Source organism: Mus caroli, unplaced genomic scaffold, assembly GCF_978045245.1.
Source record: "Mus caroli unplaced genomic scaffold, Mus_caroli_1 scaffold_6, whole genome shotgun sequence".
Classification (NCBI taxonomy): domain Eukaryota; kingdom Metazoa; phylum Chordata; class Mammalia; order Rodentia; family Muridae; genus Mus; species Mus caroli.
In genome coordinates, this window is record NW_028227261.1 from 15,460,991 (window position 1) to 15,487,140 (window position 26,150).

Here is a 26,150-nt window from a genome sequence, read left to right on the forward strand (position 1 = left end):
CCCAGAGTCACTCAGCATGCAAGTGCAGGTCGCCAGACCTTTCTGTGTCCAGGCCCTACAGGGGGAGGAGCTATAGGAGAGGAAGAACGGGGAGAGAGTAGAGGTGGCCATGGGAGGGACACAGAAGGTCACTAGCTTTTGTTACACACAAATGGGAAGCACTGCTTGCCAAAGATGATTGCTTCACGGGAGGGCGGAGGCCTGCGCTGTGCCTCATGGGGGTAGGTATGGAGTGACTTCTTCAGCTCTCATCTGTGCTTCTGTAAACATTTGGCTCTGCTTGGGATGGGAGAGTTGTTTTCCGTGGTTGGTTGGTTGTTTGGTTGGTTGGTTGGTTGTTTGGTTGGTTGGCTACATCTGGTGAGGGGTACACTAGAGCTGGTACTGTATATGCCTGGGCACCACACCCTGGCTGGACATGATCTTAAGCGGAGGAGACCTTGCCGGTCCCACTTGGCTGGGCCTTGTTCACACTCAGATGGAAATATTGACCCCACAGCCCCTCCCATCATGGTAGCCGCAGCCTTGAGTCTCGGGTGTTTGCTCTGTTGAGATACATGGTCCCCTTAGGTCCCGGCCTCTTCATCTGGAACCCAGGGGCTCGGGTGGAAGGAACCAGCACCCTGACCTTTCCACTCAGCCCTGCCTTCATCTTCAGTATCCCCTGCTCAGCATCAGGAAGGAACACAAGGGAGTCCAGAGACCCTAGGACATGCAAGACCTAGGGACAACTGAGCCACCGTACTCCATCCTTTATGGGACAAGATCATTTTGTCTAATCATAAAATAGATGGTTGCGTGGAGCACACTCTGGTGTGCTCACTTTCCATGTTTTGAGGTTGGTGGTGGGGGTAGTGGTGGTGAAGTGAAGTGTGTGTGTGTGTGTGTGTGTGTGTGTGCGCGCGTGTCTCATGCAGCCCAGTTTGTCTTCAAATTAAAATAGCAGTCAAAGCTGCCCTTGAACTACTGCTTTCACCTCCGAAATGCTGGCATGTGTCAACCACATGTGGCATCAGTTTTAACAACACCAACTCCAAAGATGGCTGCCCCCATTCGGTCACTGTGCCACAGCCACTGTGGCCAGGCTTGTTGGGGTGGAGGTTCCACCCTGCCCCACAACTCTGAGTAGGGACTGTGTGCAGAGCTGCATGGCTAAGGGGTCAGGAGCAGGCTAGCAGCTCGTGCGCGCGTGATTTGGGCTCCGAGTTAAGTGCAGGGACATTCACTACCTCTGCCAGCCAGTGGCAGCGATTGTTGGGAACTTGGATGGAGCAGGTTTTTCAGGATAAGCGTCTTCGCTGGCATAGCCAGTGCTTGATGAAAAGAGATCACTCTTAGTGGGTTAAAGCTCTTGCCTCAGTCGGGTGACCTGACGTAACCCCTCCAGGAGCTGCATGCCGGAGGAGAGAGGCCACTCCTGTCCTCTGACCTCCGCGTGCATGTCCTGGTGAGCGCACACACTCAATACTACAATTTAAACACTGGAAATAAAGCTCTGTACAAAAACAAAAACAAAATGTAGCCCTGAACACTGAACTGACACCGCCACACTAGGGTCTGGTGACCTGTTTGCGAAGGTGGCCTGTTTGCAAAGGTGACCTTGGGCCAGAGGGGAGGAGGCAGAGGAGCCATCTCACGCCTAAATGGAGGGCTGCTGTTGCTCAAACAGCACCTGTGACATGACGCCTGCACATCCCAGGGCAACTTCCCTGCAGAACCTGTGTCTGCTGTCTCCCTACTCCATATAGTCATGGCATCCAGGGGCCCCCAGCGCTGCTGTGGGTACTGTTTATTTTCATCGGAACCCTTATGACAGTCAATATTGTGCGTTTGTCAGGATGTAGAATTACTAGGAGATGTCGGAGGAACTTTCTAGACTGGGTTAACTGAGGCCAGAAGAACCACCCTAAATGTGGGTATGCTCCCTGGGCTGACCAAAAAGGAGAGTGAGCTGAGAACCGTCATTCCTGACCGTGGATGCCATGTGACCCGCTGCATCACGTGTTTTCTCTCATTCCTTCCCCATCACAATAGACTCTTGAACTCTGCTGTGAAATAAGCCATTTCGCTCCTTACGATGCTTTTCTGAGGTATTTACAGCAGCAGCTGGAGAAGTAATACAGACCTCCTTAGGTCTCCCAACTGAGCCGCCCAGGCTCTTGGGCGGAGCCATCATGGAGTGGTGAAGCCCTGAATACACAGGCCATTTAGAGCTGTTTAGGGGAGGTGGGTGAAAGCTGAGACTTGGGAGACGATGCAGGAAAGAGGTGGAGAGCAAAAAGAAGCAAGAGAGCGGCTCCCAGGGCCTCCTTTTATGTGCAGAAGCGGAGCTCTTTGCCTGACCATCAGACCCTGTGATGTCCTATGGCCTGAGACCCCCCATGGCCTGGCTGAAGTCCTGCTGGATAGGCAGCTGTAGGAAGGGGCACTGCAGAGTCCAGACAAAAGGCAAGAGAAAAAATACGCCGGTCCCTTTTATTTGACCCTGGATTTCTCTGGCTTGGTCCTAACTTCCTTCTGCTCCCTCCTGCACCATCTGTGCCTGCAGTCCACACTCAGCCAACTCATGAGTCTCCTCATGAACCCACACTGGTAGGGGCCATGTTCCAAGGCTCCATGAGCATCAGGAAGCTGGCGTGCAGCCCAATTTCCCAGCCTCTCATGAAGACATCCTCAGATAACAGCAGAGGCTCCAATTACTGCTCCCTCTGCTCCCTCACCCCCATCTGCTGCCCTAGTTACTAAAGCCGCCTCCTATACCCATCCTGTCCACCGCAGTGGTAAAAGCTAGCATCGGTGATGGGCCCATTCTATGGACAAGCAAACTGAGAGACAGCGAGGTGGCGCGATGTGTTACCTCTCTCACATTGCTGTGACAAAATGCTTGACAGGAGCCACTTAAGGAAGGGAGGCCTGAACCAGGCGTGGTGGCGCACGCCTTTAATCCCCGCACTTGGGAGGCAGAGGCAGGCAGATTTCTGAGTTCGAGGCCAGCCTGGTCTACAGAGTAAGTTCCAGGACAGCCAGGCGATACAGAGAAACCCTGTCTCGAAAAAACAAACAAACAAACCAAACCAAACCAACCAACCAAACAAACAAAACAAACAAAAAGGAAGGGAGGCTTATTCAGGCTCACAGTCAACTGTTGCTTCCAGGTGGCTGGGCTCGTTGCATCTGCAGTCAGGAGGCAGAAAGAGGTAAACGCTGGTGCTCAGCTCGCTTTCATCCTTTTATTTAGTCCTGTACCTCAGCCCAGGGATGGCGTAGCCAGTCTTCAGGGTGGGTCTTCCCTCCTCAGTCGAATGGCTCTGGAATCTCCCTGACAGACATTCTCAAAGGTGTGTCTCCCAGGTGATTCCGAACCCTGACTTCAGGCTGACAAAGGAGAGCAGCCAGGGGACACACCCAGATTCCTGTCAACATTGCTTCTGAGTTCTAATGTCCCTGCTGCTCTCATTGGTCCCCTGGAGGCCACTGTTGGGTGTAGAGGAGCACCGAGAGCTATCCATTTTAACAGTGCATTTGACGTCTAGACTGTCTGGGAGAGAGGCCTAAACCCTGGGAAGCCCTGGCATCTGGAATGTTCCCGTCCCCATCATCTTGATGGCTTTTAGCCCTAGTGTGAATATCTCATCATTAGTCAGAACAAACCGTCCAGATCGGCTCACGTTTCACAGCCAAAGGAAGCAGAGAGTAGCATGACATGATCCAGGACCCATTCGACAGCAGAACTGTGATACAGCTGTGACCCAGACCCTCCGAGGTATCTCATCTGGACCAAGAATGTACAGACAGCAGACTGGAGGGTCCAGCCCCTGGGGACAGCTGCAGCTCCCGAAGAGACCTTTAAAGACAAGCTTTCCTTTGTGACCCAGTAAGCCCGTCCTGGGTGTTTGTCAAGAAAAAGACCTGCAGTGCAGGCCTGCCAGTGCCATGCTCACTGCAGAGCAGCTGCCTAGGGAGACGCAGCTGGTGCCAACAGCTGTAAGCAGGTGTACAGTCTGTGGGTCAGCCACAGGATGGACCACAGCTCATTAGGACCAAGTACTTACTGTAGTGCACGACAACCCATGGTCAGGAGAAGAGGGTCCCCACAGGGACATGTGCTGTCTCATCCTGTGTATGGTGACTTCTAGTGCAACTGGAAGGGGCAGGAAGGAGCTCTTGAGGGTCAGAGAATTGTCTATCTTCTCTCTCTCTCATACACACACACACACACACACACACACAGAGAGAGAGAGAGAGAGAGAGAGAGAGAGAGAGAGAGAGAGAGCATGGACTGTGCCTCTGGCATCCATCCCCTGCACCACACAGAACAGGTGTGTGGATACAAGCCTGAAATCCCAGTACTCAGGAAGTACAGGCAGGAGGATCAGAAGTCCAAGGGCCTAGGCTACATGAGACCCCATTTTATAAAGGAAAAAAGAACCTTGACACTCATTGAAACTGTGTGGCCCACATCTGTCACCCCAGAGCTCGAAGGCAAGGGAGACATCTCAGTGGCTAAGATTGTGTACTGCTCTTGGGGTGTGGGGTTCCTAGCAACTGCTTGTAACTTCAGCTCCAGAGGGATCATTGTAGAGTGCACATTTGTGCACGTGCATGCGTGCATGCGTGCGTGCGTGCATGCGTGCGTGCGTAGGGGTTGGGAATGTGGCTCTGTGGTAGAGCCGTTGTCTACCCCAGCTCCATCCCTAGCACTGCAAAAAACAAATAACCAAACAAAAATACCAAAAACCCTTAATAACCCTCAGCCCCTGCAGGGCGCATTGCACGTTGTACAACTTGTGTCTTTAGCAAATAGGAGAAGCAGAGCCCTTCCCTCAGTCCTGCAGCTTATAGTCAGCAGGTCTAGGGCGGGTCCTTGCAGCCTCCAACACACATCACAGACAGCCCTACGCCCAGCCCGAACGGGCATCACCAGGCTCCAGGCCAAGTCACACAGCTGAGGGTCTGAGGATATCAGACACTCGCTGAGTCTATTTTTAAGCCTAAGTCTAATTAGGCCAGTGTCGACCCCAGGGCTGTCTCCTGGTCTTCAGAGAGCCCTGCTCTAAGCCTCAGACAAAGCACCCTCTGTTACTTGGCAGCTCTGGCTTTGTGCCCTGCATCACAGGGCCTGCGTGTCAGGCGGGCAGAGGGTGGGACCGCTGCACGGCCAGGATATCCTCCAGGCACAAGATATTGGGCAGGACTAGACAGGCCCTCTCTGGGTCCTGTCTGCCTGGCTGCAGGTCAAATGATAATGGCAGAGGCTGGGTGTGGAGGAGCCAGGGTTACAAATGCGGTGCTGGTTGTTTGGTGCGAAAGCTTCAACTCAAGAGACCAGCCTAAAAGGAGGCTCTATGGAACTCTCAGCCCCGCGCCCCCATCACATACAAGTACATTACATAAGTACATACATCGTGTTCTTGATGTACATATACAAAGTAGCTGTGCACCTTTGTGCAGCCGCTTAACCTCTCTGCGCATGGGCTCCTTGTCTACATAAAGAAGGTCACAATAGCCACTGCACTCACACACACACACACACACACACACACACACAGAGGCACACGCGCACACACACACACACACACACACACACACACGTCCTTGTCTACATAAAGAAGGTCACAATAGCCACTGCACTCACACACACACACACACACACACACATACACAGAACCTTTAGCCTAGGAAGCATTTAACAAATACAAGGTGTTCTTATTATAATTACGATAACCACCAAAATGCTTTGAGCACTTACCAAGTTGACAGTGATGATCAGCCACCATAAGGACAAAGAGCCTTTCCAGTATTGTATACTTGCTTTTTCTCTCCCTCCCTCTTCCTTCTTGCTTGCTTCTTCCTCCCCCCCCATCTTCCCTCCCCACCTCCTTCCTTCCCTCCCTTTGTCATTTCCTCCTCCCTCCCTACCATCCTTCCTCCTTCCTGCCTCCTTCCTCCCTCGACTCACTTTTTAGTGAGTCCCTCAAACTGCTCTGGTTCCTCTGGGTGGAAAACAAGAATACAAGACGACCCATCACCACGCTGCCTGCATGAAACCCCTCGATGTTTGGTTTCATGAATTAAAAACATTGGACCACCTAGCTGGAGGCAGATTGCAATACATTGTAGAACATCCCTTCTGGAGTCAGTTGTCTGCTTAGTCTTGGCTGGGGTGACCTCCCTGAACCTCAGTTTCCTGCTCTGTAAAATGGGCACAGTTTTGTCACCTATTTCACGAGCTGTTGTGAGACTAAAATGTTGAGGCCCTCTGATCATCAGACTTTTGCACTGACTAAGCCAAGCTCTGGGAGGCTTGCTGACCAGTTGTGTGGCTGGAGAGTGACAGTGTAATGGGTCCCTGAAAGGGCACAGAACTACCCAGTGTCGGTGAACATCAGCAACCCCCATGTTAGATTTGTTCTGTGTTTGGCAGTGAACTCATTTCTGTCAGTCGTCCTGGGGAGGGTATAGGTAACAGATCCTGTTTAGATATACTCAGCAAACAAAGATGTCATTTCCCTAAACGCACATGAAAAACTAGTTGGCCTTTCAGAAAATTCTTTTGTGGCCAGAGAGGTGGGTCAGTGGGTTAAGGAGGCTTGCAACCAAGCCTGAGTACATGAGTTCAATCCCCCAGTGTCCACCTAAGGAAAGGAAAGAACCAACTCCTTAAAGCTGTCCTCTGATGCCCCACCCTCCAATGTGCACACCCATGAGTGTATGCGCACCCACACACAAAGAGCGCCCCTCGGCTGTGTAACGCCACGGCTGTGTGATTTCGCAGGGCAATGCGGTGTGTGGCAGGTCACAGCACCAGCACACCCTGCCTACCCCTTCTCTGCTTCTCACAGGCTCTGAGCCCTGACCACACCTTCATTACATCATCTGAAAAATAGAGATCCTTAAACCCAGTTCCTGTTCGAGCTCAGGACCGTGAAGGCAATGATCGCATCTCTGCAGAGATCACTGGCCACCACCCAGCACAGTAGCAACGGGCGCGCCTGGCCTTCAGGGTGATACCATCTGCCTAGTGCTTTCCGGGTGTCTTCTGCAGTCCACACTCGTCTCGCACCTCCCTAGAGCTGACCCCAGGGGACAGTAAAGGCTAAAGTGACCAGGGCTCAGCAAATAAAGGTGCTTCCTGCTATGCCTGACATCCTGAGTTCAAACCCAGAGACCTACATGGTGGAAGGAGAAAACTGACTCCTGCAGGTTGTCCTTGGGCCTACACACACACACACACACACACACACAATACACACAATACACACATGGCACATGCACACAGCACACACACACACACACACACACACACACACACGCACGCACGCATGCATCACTTACCCAAGTGCAAGTCAATTAGAAAATCTTAAAAGAATGGCACAGCCTGGGAGCTGGAGGTGAGGCTCAGTGGAAGAGAGTGATAGTCAGGGATGCACAGAGCCCTGAGTTTCAGCTCCAGCATGAAAAATTATGTAATAATAATAACAACAACAATAACAGCAACTGCAGGTGTTTGGTTTGCAAACTCCATTCTGAGTTCGAGACCAGCCTGGACTACAGAGTGAGTTCCAGGACAGCCAGGGTTATACAGAGAAAATCTGCCTCAAAAAAAAAAAAAAGTTCTTTTCATGTGTGTGTGTGTGTGTGCGCGCGAGTGCGCATGCACACTCACCTAAGATCAGATGCCTGCGGAGACTACAAGGGGGCACTGGATCCCCTGGGGCTGGAGTTACCAGTGGTTGAGTTGCCCAGTGTGAGCGCTGGGAGATGAACCTGGGACCTCTGTTCTGTGAGTGTACATAATTGCTGAGTCATCTCTCCAGACTCATGAGTGTGACATTTGAGTGACAGGTCCGTGGGAGCCAGCATGGTGTGCTGCAAGGGTACAGTAGTTCCTCACGCTCCCAACCTGCATACTTTGGAAAGGCAGGCTGCTTCCCAGAGGCCCAGGCTGCCCTGTGCTTCCCACCCACCAGCTCCCCTCTGTACCATACTCCCAAGTCCTATTTAAAGTACCTCACTATTTTTATCTTTATCTATATGAGTATTCTGTCTCCAGACACACCAGAAGAGAGCATCATTACACATGGTTGTGAGCCACCCTGTGGTTGCTGGGAATTGAACTCAGGACCTCTGGAAGAGCAGTCGGGGCTCCTAACCACTGGGCCATCTCTCCAGCTCCCATCAAATTACCTTATTTCCTTATTTATGCACCCATCCATTCATTTTTAGAGAGAGTCTCTCGTGTAGCTTAGGCTGGCCCCAAACTGCTGTGTGGCTAAGGCTGACCTTGAACTCCTGACTTTTCTACTTCCACTTCCTGTTTAGATTACTCAGGCACTGCACGCAGAGGTTATGTAGTTCTAGGGATTGAGCTCGGGGCTTCCTATGCTAGGTAAACGGGTTGCCCACTGAGGCTGTAGCCTGAGCTCATGGTCTTTCCTTTCTCCTAGCTGCATCTCCGCCACTAGCTGTGTTGGTAGCCTTGGCAACACTGTTTGATGGACAGGCTTACTTAACCCTCTGTCTCCAACTGACAGCCATCAGGCCTCACATCTGGGTTATCTACAGCAATGCCTACGGGGTGACTGTAATAGGACTGGGACCAGCGTATATGCCTGCTTCCAGCCCTGAGTGGTGTCCTTCCTTAGTCACCAACTCAGTGACCTTAATTAACAGTCACTTGTGCGAGCAGAAAGGACATTGTGGGGACAGTGGTTTTAACTGCCAGAGAGGCCAGCTCCCTCCGAACAGCTGGGCTGTGTTGGTTTGGCTTTGCTCTCTTGTCCTTATTTGGGTCACTTAGTGGAAGCAAGCAGATGCAGGTCTCGGGGGATTCCTGGGTCCAGGTCCTCTCTGGCTCACCCCTATCCTGCCTCAACTGTCATGTGTCCACAGGGAATCCCTAGAAGAGTGGCAGTCTCTTCTCTGTGGGTGACATGCTGGTCCCCAGCAGCTCCAGACCCTGCTCTGTCTTCCTGGGAACCCAGAGAGGTTCCAGAAGAGAGAATCAGGTGACTCTTTTGGGTTCTGACAGGTGAGAGACCACACCTTTCAGGGCAAGGGAGTGTGTGAGAGGAACCAGAGGAACTGATTGGTCAGGCTGGCCACACCCAGTCTTAGAACCTGAAGTGGACAGGGATACTAGATGCTCACAGGATTGTCTGAGTATTCAGGGAATAGCTCTAGTCAACCTGTTCCCCCAGTCTGGTGTGGCAGTACCCCAGCCTTCAGGGGACCCCCACCCCCACCCCGGGCATCATTCATGTGGCAAGCTTGGACAGCTCCACACTCTGTAGAGATGAGGGACATATTTGAAGTACCTACAGTGGCCTATTTTATAACTAACATATAATATAATATATAATATAAATATAATATCTATTTTCCTGTCTGCCATTTCTCCCTCTTTGAAGTTTCCTAAAGACGCCCACACCCGTGTGGTGCTGGGGTCTGGGTTGTTTCTCTGGGATACTTGTCGCTGATTCCCTAGCACCTGGGTCCTTGGCTAGTGTCTGTTGAGTGTGTGACAGAGGGATCCAGCAGGCAGATGGCAGCTCCTTTCCTTCATGACGCCCAGGGCCCACCTCACCAGACAACACTACCCGTGTCCAACGTATAGGGGCAGTCAGGGAACTGCAGCTGGGGTTTTTATCAGTGTGGCTATGGGCACGTAGCCTGGAAGGGTTTTTAACTCTGAATTCTGGGAGCCGTTCTTGTTCCTCGCTGATTCCTGCTTTCCACCTTCCAGTATTTCCGTTTTATGTCAGAACGTTTGGGGTTCTGTTTCCTTGGGTTAGGTTTAGGATCTAACCACCCTGAAGGAGAGGAGATCTTGGTGTTCCTTAACCCAAGGGAATGGGAACAGAGGACCCAGGGCCTGTACAAATGTCCAGAGCAGGCAAGAGCCCTGAGCCTGTGGGTTAATCTCAACCCCTGGTCCTCTGCTGATGTAGCTCAGTGAGGGCAGAGTCCTGGGACACGAGACAGGCTTCAGGCATCCTAGTGAGTGGGCATGAGCCTCAAGTTGAGGGATCATGAGACTGGTGGTAAAGAGGCCCTGGTCAGCCTTCGGTTTGGACCCTTGGCTTGGGGTAGCTGATCTAAGGCCCTGGCATTCAACCTCACTATTGCTTGTTTTCTATCAGGCTTTTATCCCTCTCTGCTTCTGCCATTGGCGGTTGACGTTCATTTCTCACGGGAGCTGTGGATAGAAGGTTTTGGGGGGTGGGGGGAGAAGACAAACCTGCAGGGCATGGGTGTGGGTCACGTGAGGGGCGGGGCAGCGGGTGGGGAGCGGATTCTGGACTCTGGCTCTGGTTTGCAGCCGAGCTCTGTTACTGATTAGCAAGCTTCTTTGGGCAGAGTGAGATAGCTCGTGGGGCCTCAGAGTCCACCCCCCCCCCCCCGCGCTGTGGTGTGGAGGTAATGGCCACAGTGTCTTTGTTTAATCCCAAGGATGAAGGTGATCACCTGGGGCTAGTGACAGCATCAGTGCATGCTAGCTATTCTGAAGATTTTGAAGATGCTCCCCGTAGGAACAAAAGCCCCCTCCCCAGGAAAGTGTATGACCCTTTATGTGTAACCTGAAGCTCACTACATGGGTGCAGCACACCAGGAGCCCCAAGAACTATAGAGATCAGCCTAATGACATTTAACTGGAAGATGGCCAGTCATGGAGTACCTATGGCCATTTGGGCTGGCTAAATTATACCCTTAACTCTCCCTGGAAGGCTACACCATCTTCCCAGAATCACATCTCTGTTAACCTTCAGGCTGGTGACACAGTGATTCGTCTTCAAAGTTCACTCTTGAGACCTGTGTAGTTGAGTTTTTAAAAAGGGAAAAGTCGAGCCGAGCGGTGGTGGCGCACACCTTTAATCTCAGCACTTGGGAGGCAGAGGCAGGTGGATTTCTGAGTTCAAGGCCAACCTGGTCTACAGAGTGAGTTCCAGGACAACCAGAGCTACACAGAGAAACCCTGTCTTGAAAAACAAAATAAAACAGCACAAAACAGCACAAAACAAAACAAAACAAAACAAAACAAAACAAAACAAAACAAAACAAATAAAAGCGTCGTCACATTGTGCTTAAAGTAAGTTTACAGTTCTGGGTTGGACCACATTCATAGCTGCCCAGGGGAGAGTGAAGCTTTCGGGCCATGACTAGACAAGCCTGCGTGGTGAAGGGGCCCTTGCGTATGTGACTGCGTCATAGATCTCGAAGGGAAAAAGGTACCCGTGGCTCATCTAGTTGGCTTCGGCAGTCCCTGAGTCTGAAGAGAGAGGCAAGCAGGGAGGGCCAGTGTGCCAAGGAGCATGTTTGCAAGATAGATAGAGCTGAAGTCAGGGGATGCTGGTGACATGGGGAAGCCATGAAAGGCTAGACAGTGGTTTTCCATGGAATGGTAGCCCTGCTTCGCGTGTAGGATTCTGAAACGTCTGGAAAAACAGACTAGCTTTGCTTTAAGCCGCTATGTTACTGGATGTCTATCCTGGCAGCCACAGGGCATGTCAGACCTTCTCAGTGGCAGGGAGTTGGGAGAATTTTATGATCATCCTGTTTTCACTGTGAGGACAGCCAGGACTGTCCCTGGTGCAGAGCATCCCACCTGGCCCCTGGAGACCCTGCTGGGTGTCACCACAATACCCTTCCTCTCCTGGCTCCCAGGTGGCGGCTACTCCTGTGTTGAGCCTCGTCTCTGTTCCCAAGGCCTTCTTGGAGGTGTGGCTTGCAGGAGAGACCCGGGACACTGCTGAGGCACTTCTCCTAAGAGAAGCTGCCTATTAATTCTGGAGGGAACCTCGGAGCCTTAAAACATAGTAGCCACGTCAAGACAAACAGGACTCTCCCCACTTGAGTTCATCAGGGACTGAATAGCAGGGATAGAGTTCTCAGAGCACCATTGTGCATGCTCCTGCCTACCCTGAACACAGGGCACCTTGTGCTGGCTCAAGCTGGCTACGACGAGAAGGTTTACACCAGTCATTGGCCAAGGTCACTGTGGTTGTCATGGTAAGATTTGGAAGGGAGGTCAGAGGACACAATTTCTGTATACCACCATCCATCCATAGAATGCACAGGAGACTAGTAATAGATCCAAAACCAGGGATGCCCCCGTTCCCCGTCTTGTTTGCACTGAGCCTGAAACATCTGTTCAGGGAACGAGAACAAGGAAAAGGCCACTGCAAAGATGCAGTACCACACTACCCCCCAACTCTGAGCAGCCCTGGGGATGAACTTGGAGCCTTGTGCGTCCTGGACAAGCACATTACCTAACACTGAGCTACATCCTCAGCCCTCTTTTTACTTTTTTATTTTGAGATAGGTCTCACTAAGTTACACAGGCTGGCTTTGAACTCACTCTGTAAACAAGGGTTATCTTTGGATCTGCCTGCCTCAGCCTCACCCAGTAACTCTGATTACAGGCCTGCGTCACCAGGCCCTGCTCAGACACTCCTCTCACCAGCCCCTGAAACACTCTTTATTTATGATTGATTCAATCCCCAGATTTGGAAGGGAGGCTCTAGAGAGCTGCCTGCCTCCTTGCTCCTGGAAGGTTTTATTTTATTTGTGGGGTGTGTATGTGTGTGTCTGCCTGCCTGCCTGCCTGCCTGCCTGTCTGTCTGTCTGTCTGTCTGTCTCTATATGTGTGTGTCTGTGTCTGTATGTCTGTGTCTGTCTCTGTGTGTCTCTGTCTCTCTGTGTGCATGTATGTCTGGGTCTGGATGTGTGTGCAGTACTCTCAGAGGCCAGAAGGGGGCATCATCTCCTGAAGGTGGTGCTACACAGGCGTTTGTGAGCTTCCTAAGGTGGGTGCTGGAAACCCAACCTAGGTCTTCTGGTAGAGTGGTACGTGTCTTAACTGTCGAGCCATCTCTCCAGCCCTGGGAAGCATTGTTAGCCAAAGCTTTAAGAGGCACAGGGAGTACCTGGTGGTAAGTCAAAAACCAAGTGTTGTCCTATGTTGGTGGCAGTTACTGCCTTGGTCCTTCACTTCCCTGAGGCCACCACCTGTGGGGCTATAAAACCACCTGCCTTCCCCTCTGGCTTCTGTTCCCAGCCACCCCCAGCCTCAGTTCCTACATGATCAATCCCTTTGGCCCACCTCACTCCAGTTTGCTGGCCTCCCTAGCCCTTACACAGCCCACGCCCAGTCATTAATTATCCAGTCTATGGGGGCCCCTCAGCACTTCCGCAGGCCAGCACATGCCTCAGGCTGATTAGCTAACATTTAATATTTCATCTTTGTCTGAGGGGTTTAAGGCCAGGCATGCGTGACCCGGTCCATCCTCGGCCATTCTGTGACTGGAGTCCTGGAGACCAAGGTTGTCTGCTCATCTGACAGTGAAGCTTGGGAAGAGATCCACTTCCAGGCTCACTGGGGTGTAGAGATTGACCCCATCCCTACCCTCAGACATGGGTGTGGGATGAAGGCTGTGGTCTTTGGGGCCTTCTTCCTCTGATCCCTTGCTAAATGGATTTCTTCTCCAAGTGGCCCACCTGCTTCACTGAAGCAGAGGCATTGAGCAGCAGACCGTCCCTTTGGTCATAACACCACCCACACAATCTCCTTTATCTCAGCCCCTCGGCCATATCTTAACTGACCAGAAGCAAGCTGTGTGACCCGCCTACACTCAAGAGCAAAACCAAGAACACCAGGGGCTGGAGAGATGGCTCAGTGATTAACAGCAGTGGCTACCCTTACTGCAGACCTGGGTTTCATTCGGAACACCACGTCGTGGTTCACAGCTGCCTGTAACTCCCGTTCTGAAACATCCAACGCCCTCCTCTGACCTCCTCAGGTGGCAGGCACTCAGGTGGTGCCCAGACATGTCTGCAGGCAAGACACCCACACAATACGGAATAACATAAAATCCGAAGCGAGAACCCAACCAACATGAGTACCGGGTGGCAGGGAGATCGGGCCACCTTCAGAGTTTGTTTGGAGAAAGAACCTACAAAAGAGGGACAATTCCACATGGCTCTTATAATGATCAAATAAACTCATGTGGGTCAATCTCTTCATGTCTTTGATGTAGAAAAATCCTCATTAGTGATAACAGTACTATATAATCATATATATGATATATAATGACATATATCTTTATTAATATCATGTATATCAGGTGGAGGTAAATTGAGCAACTCCTAAGGGGGAAAAAAAGATTGAACAAGATTTTTAAGACATGCTTCCCTTTTCGTGGAAATAGAGGCCACCGGGTCAGGTGTCTGGGGTTGAAATGGCAGCTCTGTGGCCATCCGGAGCCACGCCTCTCCTTATCTTTTCGCTCGGTCATTCATTACCCCTGCCAAGCCTGAGCCCCAGCTGTCACCTCCATAGGTACAACCAGGAGGAAGGAGGAGAGAGATCCTTTCCATTGAAGAACACTTCCTGAGTGGGCGCCCCCAGCCCTCTGCTGCTTGGACCTCATTGGCCAGAACTCAGTCAGATGAAGCAGCTTGCTGGGGAGGCTGAGTAATGCTGTCTGGGTTCCGGGAAGCCCTGGGGAGTTGAGTGTCAGTTTTCTTACCATGGAAGAAGGGAAGAGTAGACTTCAGGAATAGCCTCACTCACTCTCCACAGGAGAATCCCAGCCAGCGAACAACATCACGTCTCTTCTCCAGCCCCCCTCCAACTCAGGTAGGAAAGGGGATACCATTAGCCAGCTCCCCTGCTTCGTTTGAAGCGGGCTGGGCTGCACAGGCCTCTTGGGTCCTGCTGGGTCCTTCAGGCTGAGGAGGGGCAGGCAGCCAGCATCACCTCTGCACCCCTCTGATACTATTTTCCAGCTCAGGAGTTCTGCTGGGCACCTGAGGAGACAAGGCATCCTTGTGCTAGGAGGTATGCTACAGAGATCACAATGCCAAGTGGTCACAGGAGCCTGGGGCATGGGTCTTCCTTCCAGAGCCTAGGAGAGGTTACTGGTACTGTCTCCCCTGCAGGTCTGTGACTTGGTATTTACTGTTCAAACCAGTTGCTCATCTGGAGACAGAGCTGGGGATTTCATTCTCTGTAAAAGGCAGCTGTAGAAGGTACCCTTCCAGGGCTGCGGGAAGAGACAGGAGGGAAAGGCTTTGGCCTTGGAAATCAGTAGAGGGATCAGTAGTCAGGGGAGCAGACCCCTGCAGGGTTGGGTTCTAGCTAACTGGATTTGTGTGTTGAAGCCCTCCAGGACCTCAGAATGGAACTGTGTTTGGAGACAGGACCTTTAAAATGGTGACCGACCTGACACAGAGTCATATGGCTATCCCTCTCCCTTCAATGCAACTGGTGTCCTTATACAAAGAGGAGAGGCCAAGCCAGGCATGATGGCACTTGTCCATCATCCCCAGTACATGGGAGGTAGAGGCAGGAGAATGGAGAATTCACAGTCATCTTCAGCTATTTGGTGAGTTTGAGGCTAGCCTGGGCTCCTTGAGACCCTGTCACAAACAAAATAAACCAGGAGCAGAGGACACAGAATCAATAGAGGGGTGGCCAAGGAAAGTGGCCTGGAACAAACCAACCCAGTCAGCACCCTGGCTTTGGGGAAGTCCCCGTGTGTGTACCTGGCCACGGTGACCAAGCAGACTAGTCCGGGCCATGACTCTTCCAGCTCCTTCAGGCTCCCACCTCAGCCTGCTACCAGGTTTATAATTAAACAACCCAACACTGGTTACTTAAACCACAGCCAGAAAGGACCAGAGCTGTGGGGGCCACAGTGACTCACACCTGGACACAATTCAAGGAGAAAGGAATTTTCCCTCCTGACCTGGCAAGGGCTTCTGGGAAGGAGCTGTGAAGGGTGTTGGGAGGCCTTCAATAGGTGGGCTATCAGCTTCAAATCTGTGCCATTCACTGTGGGGCCTTGAGCAGGTGTCTGAGTGTCTCTGAGCTTCAAGCTTTTCTTTGAAATTATTCTTGAAAATTCATCAAGGAGGTTTGGGAAATTTGAACACGATCGTGACTCAAAGTGTGATGATATTAGAGAAATAACGACTTGTTGATAAAGGTACATGCATAATGAGTAAAGAAATAATAGAGGGCATAAATAAAACAAAATAGTGATATTCAAACACTAATGATAATAGGTTGTAAATAATAAAGAACACCTATGAAACACCCACGTGGTGCCTGATAAGCCGGTCAGATTCTCAGATGAGCAGTTAGAGAGGAAACCGGCTCACCAACTGGCTACGTGGGCAGTGGGGCAGGAAGAGCCTGTGCTGGGGGAAGTCGCTGCGGTCCACTGCTCCAGGGAGAGAGGCAGACAAGGCTCCAGAGGCAGAGAGTTGCGGGAAGCTCTTACAGGTTCCACCCTGCACAAGAACGATTTTTTGTTTGTTTGTTTGTTTGTTTGTTTAAGGTTTTCAAACAGCCTCCACCAAGGAACTAAGATAGATAGATAGATAGATAGATAGATAGATAGATAGATAGATAGATAGTCCAGATATTGAAAGACAAATGTTCCCCCGTGTGCCCTCGTGGATAGAAATAGCCAAGAACCACAGAGGGCTGTCTCTCAGTCTGCCCTCACCAACATGCCTTGGTTAGAGCCATACTCCCTCATGTGTTGGGCCCTTTGTCTTGTTTGGTCTCAGGTAGCCCAGGCTAGCCTTGAACTTACTACTCAGTTGAGAAATTACCTTGAGTTTCTGATCCTTCTGTTTCAGTCTCCCTGGTACCTAATTACAGACACGAATCACCATGCCTGGTTTATATGAACCTGGGGTTTGAACCCAGGGCTTCACGCATGCTGGGTAAGCGCTGTACCAGCTGAGCCACATTGCCAGGCTCGCACCTGGGACTCTGGAAGTGCCATTCTGAGAAAGCAGAGTGGCTGTGGATGAGGTACTAGAGAGCATTCCTCCCTCAAGCCTTTGCCCCAGGTGGGAGTCAGAACACACGTTTGCCTGGGTCATGGCAGAGCCCCAATTAAGGTGCAAACCCAGAGCGAGGGTTACTTGCTGGGCCTGATGCACAGGCTCCAGAAGGAGTGGCTGCAAGAGGGTTGTGTATCTGGAGGAAAGCGCTACATGGTGCCTGGTGACACCGACTGCCGTGGAATGGAGGGCCATGTGGTGACAGGTGTAGGAATGCTGCCCATAGCCACATCCTGTGGCTGCCGGAAGAAATTCCCCAAAGGTGCTAGCTAAGCACACATTCTCAGAGTTCCCAGAGTTCAGACGTCTAAGTCAGTGTCCGACGACGTTAACCAGTTGGGCGGGCTCTTTCCTCTGGCTGGGAGTAAAACCAGTTTCTTCCATTTTTCTTCCTTCTAGAAGCTTCCCTCACCCCTCACTGTGCCTGCCCCACGTGCCACCACCCTCTTAGCTGCCACTTCCTCCTATGACCTCTTCACCCCTGTCATGTAAAAAAACGTGTGTAACTCACTTGGACTCACCCGGCCTGCCCAGAGAAATCTGCCCGGCTCAGATCTTTGCCTCCATCAAAGCTGAAAAGTGCTTTGGCCACATAAGGTCCAGTCTGAGGTTGCGGGGAATTGCTGGGGATGTGGCTTAGTTGGTAGAATGCTTGCCTAGCGTGCATGAAGCTCTAGGTTCGATCCCCAGCACCACATAAACTGGGCACAGTGCTGCATGCCTGAAACCCTAGCATTCTGTAGGTAGAGAGAGGAAGTTCAGGTCATCCTTGGCTGCAGAGCGAGTTGGAGGCCTGGAGTTTGGGCTGTGTAAGAAAGACTTTGTCTTTAAAAAAATAAAAAATAAAAAAGGAGGAGGAGGAGGAAGAAGAGGAAGAGGAGGAAGAGGAGAGATCCGATGGTTATCTTGGAGGGTCATTCTGTGGGCTACTGTGTGTCACCTCCCAGGACAGACGCTCTTAGCAGGAGTCCCCAGGTCAGCAGAACAGAGAGTTAAATAGGGCTTGTAGCCTCCCTCCCAGTCCCAGTTCCCATCCTTCACCTTCTCAGACTTGGCCAATGCCTCTGAAAGTGTCACTGCTGCTCTTGGGGACACGGCAGCCTCATCTCCAGATATCTAGAAGATGCCTGAGCCCTTGGAGGCAGGCCTCTGATCTGGCTGTTCTGTTTCTTCCCATGAGCGGAAGCCTGGGCTTCTGCCCCCAGGAGTGAGGAAAGCCCATGAGAGGAGGCCAGTGGACAAGGTTGCAGCTCTTCAGCACAGCCAGGGCAGGAGCTCAGAGCCAGCCTGGCCATAGCATTCACCCACCTTTGCCAGAGCGGCAGGACAGCTGCAGCCCGTCTTAGAGAGGCCTATGGGAGTGGATAGTGCGGAGATCTGGCGGATGCTCTGTGTCCATGGGCTCTGTTCCCCCTAGAGAAAGACAGGCCACCGGTGTACTGTTGACCAGGGGACACAGAGTGCTCCTAGCACTTATGTGCTGGGTCCCCGGTGCCAGTCTGGTCCATAGGGCTATACATCAGGCACTTGCTGAGAGAAAAGCTTGAGACAAACTCCCATGGGAGACATGCATTACTGAGCCTGCCTCCTGGGGACTGCATCCTGGGGACTGTAGGTCAGACTTGATGACTTTAACTTAACAGACACTTAAGTGAATTAGTGAGGGACCTGGTGATGTCGGCTTATGAAGTTCACCAGCACCGTGTGCAGGGAGCCTAGGCGAGGAGCTGCCTCTCTTCCCAGCAAGGCTGGTGCATTCTGGGAGATGCCTGTTTTTCTGTTCTATGGATCACACAGGTTGTTTCTCTCTTGGACTGCCCCATCTCCTAACTCAGACTCCATCACAGGAACGTCAACATCTCAAGACACTAGAGGTGCTACCTGGGTTAAAAAAACAAAAAATCCCAAGTTGTTGAGCGAAGTATACTTCACCCCCCAGCCCTGTACCGGCTGTGTGACTTTGGAAGAGTTGCTCTGCCTCTCTGAACCTGAATGTCTTTCTTTATAAAACCAAACTAGAAGCTATCAAATGTTTCTATGGTTTGGATATCTCTTGACTGAGATTCTTTTGAAGGTTCTTGTGTTAGGAACTAGTTACCCAATACAGCAACCTGGAGGCCATTGGGTCCCCAGAGATGCCTACGGTCTATAAGCAAGTCATTGGGAAAGGACTCATAGTTCAGAGAAGTTGGGGGGAACAGGGTGAGGTCAGGGTTTTACACTATAGCCCAGGCTGGTCTGGAACTTACAGTGATCCTTGTGGCTCAGCTTCCCAAGTGCTCGATACCAGGCAAGCATCCTGCTGTCACTCACAATGAGCTGTCCCCCCAATTAGGCATTCTCTGGTCTCTGAGATGGGCACACGCCTGTCTCCTACACCACATCACACAGAATGGGTCCAGGAATGACAGAAAGCACTCTTCCAAGTCAAAAGGCCGTTCATTCGCCTGTCAGTCTCTGTGCTTGTGCGATGACAGAGTGCAGAACTTGTCTGCCTAGCCCAGGGAGTGGCCTCGGGGACTCAGCCTTATGAGAGCCATTGGCTTGGGACTCAGGGTCGGCCAGATTTGATTGGGAATCTTGACCCAACTGTTTACTAGTTGTGTGAGCCAGGACAGAGACTCTGGGGTGGTGGGACACATCACACCTCCAGGTGGCTGGGATTTCTGAGTGAGTGCCCATGGGTGCCTGACTCACACAGAGCTAGCAATGCCATGGGTGTTTCTAAGGCCGCCTGTCTCTTCCTCACAGATGACTCCTGGGCTTTGGTAGTGCCTGCCTAACTGCCCTCCGGCATTGCAGACCTCCTGCCCTCTCTCTTCTGTTTTCCCAGGTGTCTAGCCACAGAGATTTCCTGGGCTGCTGAAATAGGCACACGATACCTTTGGCCCTCAGTCCTTAGGGATGGTGGTCCAAAATTCCCTGACGGACAAGAGCAGCGGCAACTCAGAGGTTACCTGTCCCCCAACCAGGTGACACTGGGCCCTGGTGACAAAAGCAACTATGGGCTGGACTTGGCAGGTCCCACTGGAATTCCTCAGTGGTGTCAATGCAGCACAGCCCGTGTCCCCAGAGCAAAATCCCTCTCCCAATTTTGCAGCTGGGCAGGCAGTGGGTAATGCCGGGGCAGTGGCCAGCAGCCTCTGAGGCGCAGCAAGCCCTCACCTTGGTGCGGCAAGCCCTCTTCTCAGTGAAGCTGAGGAAGGCACCAGGGAGCCTCAGTGAGCTCACCTCCCAGTTCCTAAACTGCAGAGCAGCCCAGCCGGGCTCAGGAGACCAGCTCAGGCTCTCTGCCCTGCAGCAGCTGAGAAGTCCGTTTTCAGGGTTTGTTGTTTTGAAGTCATAGTGCTGGGAAATGGGTTATAGCAGTGGCTCTCAACCTGTGCTCTGTGACCCCGTTGGATGTCTCACATCAGATATCCTGCATGCCGGATATTTATGTGACGACTCATGACAGTAGCAAGATTACATGTGTGAAGTAGCAACAAAATAATTTTATGGTTGGGGGTCACCACAACACAAGCAACTGTGTTAAAGGGTCGCAGCATCACGGGGTGTCAAGAACAGCTGGGAAACAGGGAGGCAGGGGTCCTAGCACTGAGCCAGTCCCCATCCCTTACTGTCTGGTTTCATTTTCACTGCTGGTCTTGAAGTTGCAGTCCATGGAAACTGGGTCCGGCTCAGAATGAGCATCCGCGACTCAGGGGCCTCAGCCAGGCAGAGGGAGCACTCTGATACTGGAGCAGAGACTTCCTCCCCTCCCCAGCTGGGGGATGCTGATCTCTCCTGGAGAGGACCAGAGAGCTGGGCTACTGCAACCTTAGGCCTTCCAGGGAGTGTGATAGGATCACCTTCACAGTCATTCTCATTGGCATCTGAGAACAAGATGCAGGTATCCCATGACTCCTGAGTTAGACCTTAGGAATCCTTTCCTGTCCGTGTCCACCTGGGCCTGGAGTTTCCCTCCTTGATGGAAATATGAGTTCAACATTTAAACCTGCTAGGTATTCATTTGTCCAGTCTACAGATATTTATTAAGGGCCTCTTGCGTTACCGCCAATGGTGTGCCGGCAGTCAGGCAGACAAAAGCCACCTTTCTGGAAATTGAGACTCCGATCCAGGGGCCAAGGAGAGCCAAAATTAAGTCATCACAGACTGAGGTGGTAACCTCCGTCCGTGGGGAGGAATGTCACCTAGAAACCAAGTAGAGGTTGTGATTTGGGCTGACACATCAGGTTGGCCTGTCATCTTCCTCTTGGGCGTGACCTTTATGCCTCATGGTTTTGCTGGGGTGCTCATCCGTCCATCAGACAGTGACCTGGATGTGTTTCCATTTTCTTCTTTGGTGTTGTGGTTAGCATGGAGAAGGCCATGGAAGAGCTGGGGACCAGTGTCATCTGCGGACTGTCTTCATTCTGCAGCCTAGGGTAGTTGGCTCTCTGTGTCTCTGTCTCTGTCTCTGTCTCTGTCTCTGTTTCTCTCTCTCTCTCTCTCTCTCTCTCTCTCTCTCTCTCTCTCTCTCTCTCTCTGTGTGTGTGTGTGTGTGTGTGTGTATGTGTGTCTGTCTGTGTGTCTGTGTGTGTGCATCTGTGTCTGTATGTCTATGTGGTATGTGCACATGCGTGCCATTGAGCATGCCCATCTGTGCATATGGTGTGACGACAGAGGAGGATCTCGTAAGTCCTGATCTATCACTCTCCCCTTTATGCCCTTGAGAGAGGGACTCTGCTGCTGCGCCTGAAGCCAGGCTTGCAGTCAGCAAGCCCTAGCAATCCTACCATCTCCACCTTCTACAGTCCTAGACTCACAGGTACACTCGTGGCTGTGCCTGGCTTTTTACCTGAGTCCTGGGGATTTGAACTCGTGTTCTCATGCGTGTACAGCAGGCACTTTATTGAATGAGCCGTCTCCACAGCTCCCTTTGACTTTTTTGCACTACCCCTTTGTATAGAGGCCTACCTCATGCTCCCAGCCTCCCAAAAGGTGTCTCACTATGAGTACCTCACAGAATCAGCATGTCCACGGCTTCCTTAGAACCCCATCGTTTGCTTTCACTGGTGGGTGAGTAACTGAAGGTTTGAGCATGGCACCTGTGCAAGAGTCTGCCCAGAACCTCCCCAGTTGCCCCAGGGAGGTGACCCCTCTTCTCTCTGCTAACAGTGCACTTTAAAACCCAAGATACAGCTGGGCGTGGTGGCGCACGCCTTTAATCCCAGCACTTGGGAGGCAGAGGCAGGCAGATTTCTGAGTTTGAGGCCAGCCTGGTCTAAGAGCTCCAGGACAGCCGGGGAGACACAGAGAAACCCTGTCTCGAAAAAACAAAAACAAAAACAAAAAAACAAAAAACAAAACAAAACAAAAAAATCCAAGATACAGCATCACTCCTGTGTCGCCAGTGTCTCCAATGTGAGCGGTGAGGGTCAGGTCCAGCTCTGGGATCTATAGAGCAGCTTGTCAGAGCCAGATACCCTTATCTGCCTTATCCCCACTCCAGGTTGCTACTTGTTAAGGGCATGCTGAAGGCTGTGTGGCCCGAATCGTCTAAGCATAAAATTAGCTTCTGTGTATATTCAGCAAGGGAAAGCAAACCAGGCTAAATATACCACAGATCCACGAGCGTCAACAAGCCAGATAGAAGACAAACAGCAGGCCAGTGGGAACCTGATTTTCCCAGACCCAAGGGCTCATGGGTTGGATACCATGGATTCTGAAGAACCCTTCTAGTGAAGTCACAGCCCTCCTAGGTGTTCTCAGATGGCTCAGTGCTTGGCCAGCGTGCATGAGGCCCTGAGTTCCAGCCCAGCCCCACATAACCCAGATGTGGTGCTACACGCCTGCGATCCCAGAACTTGGGAGGTGGAGACAGGATGAACGGAAGTTCAAGGTCATCCTGGGCTACTTAATAAGTACAAAGCCCATGTGGGCTACATGGGACCTTGTCTCAAAAAACAAAACCAAATCAAGCAGCTTGTATGCATGACAAGGTGGCATCCTGGTCCTGCTGTAGCTGTCTGTGCTCTGTATACCGTGAACACATAGCTTCTACATGCCATCTGCACGTGTAAACATGTCATGTGTGCTCATACACACCTCTGATCATACATTCACACACGTACATGTGTACCTGTATGTACATAGCCATGCATACATGCATATACACTTGTGCCCATGCATGCAACTGTGGCTTCTGCATGTGACCCTTTCATACCAATGAAACTTCCCTTCTTTGAAGCTTCCAGAAGCCCCAGCCTGAGCTAAAACACACACACACACACACACACACACACACACACACACACACGTGGGCATGCTGCCTAACTCCAGAGCTCATACACATTACTTCATTTCTTGTCACTCTTTGTCTCTGCTTCCCTCGCGTCCCCTTCCTTCCTTCATCCAGGCATCTGCAGTGTCTCCCGTGCAACCTGCAGGTAGCCAGATGCACCAGAAACACTTACTGGGTGGAAGAAAGGGAAGGCAAGGCCTTCAAGCTGAGAGAGGATGTTGTCCCAGATATTTTTAGAGTGATTTTTAACAAAGCAGCGAGTTTCAGATGAAGGTGAAAGTTTAACAAGAAAACATCTCCGCGGCATCACGTTTCAGGCTCCCCGATCAGCTGGGCTTTCAGAAAGGTTGGAAAGAATGCAGGGTTGAAAACAAGGCCTGTCCATCTAAGGACGACCGGGCGATTCTGCTCGGCAATGTTGCCTGCCCACCCTCTGACCGAAAGCTGGGTAGACTGGGGCCGTACCATCTCCTCCTCCATGATCTCCAAATATATCCTAAAGTACAGCCTCGATGCCTTGCTGGTTCCCTCGGTCACCGAGGGCTCTGGAATCCCAGCTCCCATGAGTCTTTGAGCAGCTTCACCGGAAAAGGAATTTGGTTGTTTGGGATGGTTTGGGGTTCTCCTGGACACAGAAAATGAGGAATGTGAAGTCTTCTGCCTCCTTTAGGAAGTGGGGGAGACAGGGCTGGGGCAACGCTTTTCTTTCTGAGCTGCCTTATGGTCTCCGTCCATGTCACTGGACGTGAGCACACACACAATTGAGACGTTTGCCATGTGGAGGGCTAAGAGACAAGGAAGGGGCCACTGGAAGACAGGCCCACCCAAGTAGCTAGTGGAGCATACCCGAATACCCAGAAAGGGGTGATCTGGTAACTGCAGGGGTACTTGGAGGGGATATGCAGACCAAGGTAGTAAGGCCACATGACCAAGGAGGGCACGCTCATCGGTCTAAGAAAAGGGAACTTTTTCCCCCTCCAAGACTCCCCCTCCAAGATAATAATCAGGAGCCAGCGAGGGTAGTATACTGAGCCCAGCAGGCTAACTGGATAGGACTCATTGTTAACTCCTGCACCCCGAACCCCACCCCCCCCAGGTGACTGGGGTGTGACTGACCCTGGCCCAAGCATGCCATCTCTTGCTCTGCTCTTGCATATCTCTCCCATGAGGGCTGAGAGTGGACCACACTTCATTAAACCTCACAGCATGTTGCAGCTGCTCAGAGCACTGGCCTCACTGCTGGCCTCCTGCAGGGACGGCTCTGGTTTTCCCTTCTAGCACAGGGGTGGTGGCTGGAACATCTGGAATGTATTAGAGATGAGGCCAGGGTGGAGGCTGGTGGCCCAACCCTGCCTGGTACCTCCTTCCCAGAGAACCTCCCCAAGACAGAGCTGATAATCTCTCGTTCCTCTCCTCTTCAGATCTCTTGTCTGCTCCATCCACCCGGAATACCTGGCATTTGAAGAGAGCCATCGCTTGAGAGTCTACGGATGATTTTCCTCTGTGACACAGGAGAGTCTCTTTGCTACATGGACACAGTGTCTATTGGCATTACTGCTTTCTGGTTTATTTTCTCTCTTTGAGCCGGGTCTTGTCCCACTCCGCTGTCATGATGGCCCAATCCAAACCCAACGGGTCACACTATGCACTGACGGCCATCGGCCTGGGGATGCTGGTCCTCGGGGTCATCATGGCCATGTGGAACCTGGTTCCTGGTTTCAGCCCTGCGGATAAGCCAACGTCTCAGGGCAACAAGACAGAGGGAGGTGGTGGCATCCTCAAGAGCAAGACGTTTTCAGTGGCGTACGTGCTGGTCGGGGCTGGCATGATGCTGCTGCTGCTAGCCATCTGCCTGAGCATCCGGGACAAAAGGAGGCTGCGGCAGAGTGAGGAGCTGGCTCGAATTCAGCAGCAGGCAGGAACCATGCCACACTCCCAAGAAGAAGACAGGTAAGACCCAAGTGGCCGCTCCCTCCATACTTGTACACAGAGTCATGGAGAGAGTACTTTGCTCCACGAGTCTGTATTTCCACTCTCCTCATACCATTTTTACAAATACCCTTGTGCTTACTAGATTCAGGCTTCCCAAATCCTGTGGCTAAGATGGATTATCAGATGTAGCACAGAAACTGGTGGGGCCGAGGGTCACAGGGCTCTAGGTTTCTTGTTTGTCTCTCTGTTCCAGGTGCTACGTGTATCTACTTTGATTTTAAAAGGTCAAGGCACAATATTTCGCTTAGCCCAAAATATCAGGAACATATTTAAATGATAGACAATAGATAGAGGCATATGTCATAAGAGATGGCGTCTCCCTTAAGGTTCATTTCATTGCTGTGATGAAAGCACTCTGACAAACGCAACTTAGGGGAGAAAGGATTTATTTAGCTCACAATTGCAGGTCAGGGTCTATCATTTTTGGGGGAGTCAAGAAGGCAGAGCCCCCACCGTCAAGAACAGAGAGCGATGAGTTAATGTATACAGACATCCCTGCACTCGGCTCTGTGCCTCCTTTTCATCCAGTCATGAGGTGCTACCATCCATATTCAGTTCCCGCCTCCACTGACATAGTCAAGACCACGCCCTGCACACCCAGACGCAGGCATTCTCAGAGGCCTGTCTCTCAAGTGATGCTAAATCAGTGGATCTCTATCCCTTCTGCAAATCTCTATCTTCAAAAATACTTACATTATAATTCATAACAGCAGCAAAATTACAGTGATGGGAATAATTTTATGGCTGGGGAACCATATTAAACATGAGGAGCCGTATTAAAGGGTCGCAGCATGAGGAAGGTTGAGACCCACTGCTCTAGCGTGTGTCAAGCGGACAAGCATAGGCAGTCAGCACAGCATCTGACCCTAGATGTTCTTCTCATTGCTCTGACCAAATACACAGAGTCGGCTTAAGGATGGAAGGGTTTACTCTGTCTCTCAGTTTGAGGCTGGGATCATTATGGATGGGGAGGTGTGGCTGCAGGAGCCTGTGGTAGCAGCTGGTTACATCA

At 51.5% G+C, this 26,150-nt stretch overlaps 1 protein-coding gene across 2 annotated transcripts in view; it reads left to right on the forward strand.

The window, feature by feature from the left end:
• The window catches only part of Tmem51 (transmembrane protein 51), a 53,170-nt gene that overhangs the window by 21,887 nt on the left and 5,133 nt on the right, over nucleotides 1-26,150 (forward strand). For both annotated transcript variants that reach the window (XM_021160012.3, XM_021160011.3), the window contains exon 2: nucleotides 24,568-25,096. In XM_021160012.3, the coding sequence (XP_021015671.1) occupies nucleotides 24,756-25,096 (341 nt within the window). In that variant the 5' untranslated portion in view covers nucleotides 24,568-24,755. The remainder of the gene's footprint in view (nucleotides 1-24,567; nucleotides 25,097-26,150) is intronic.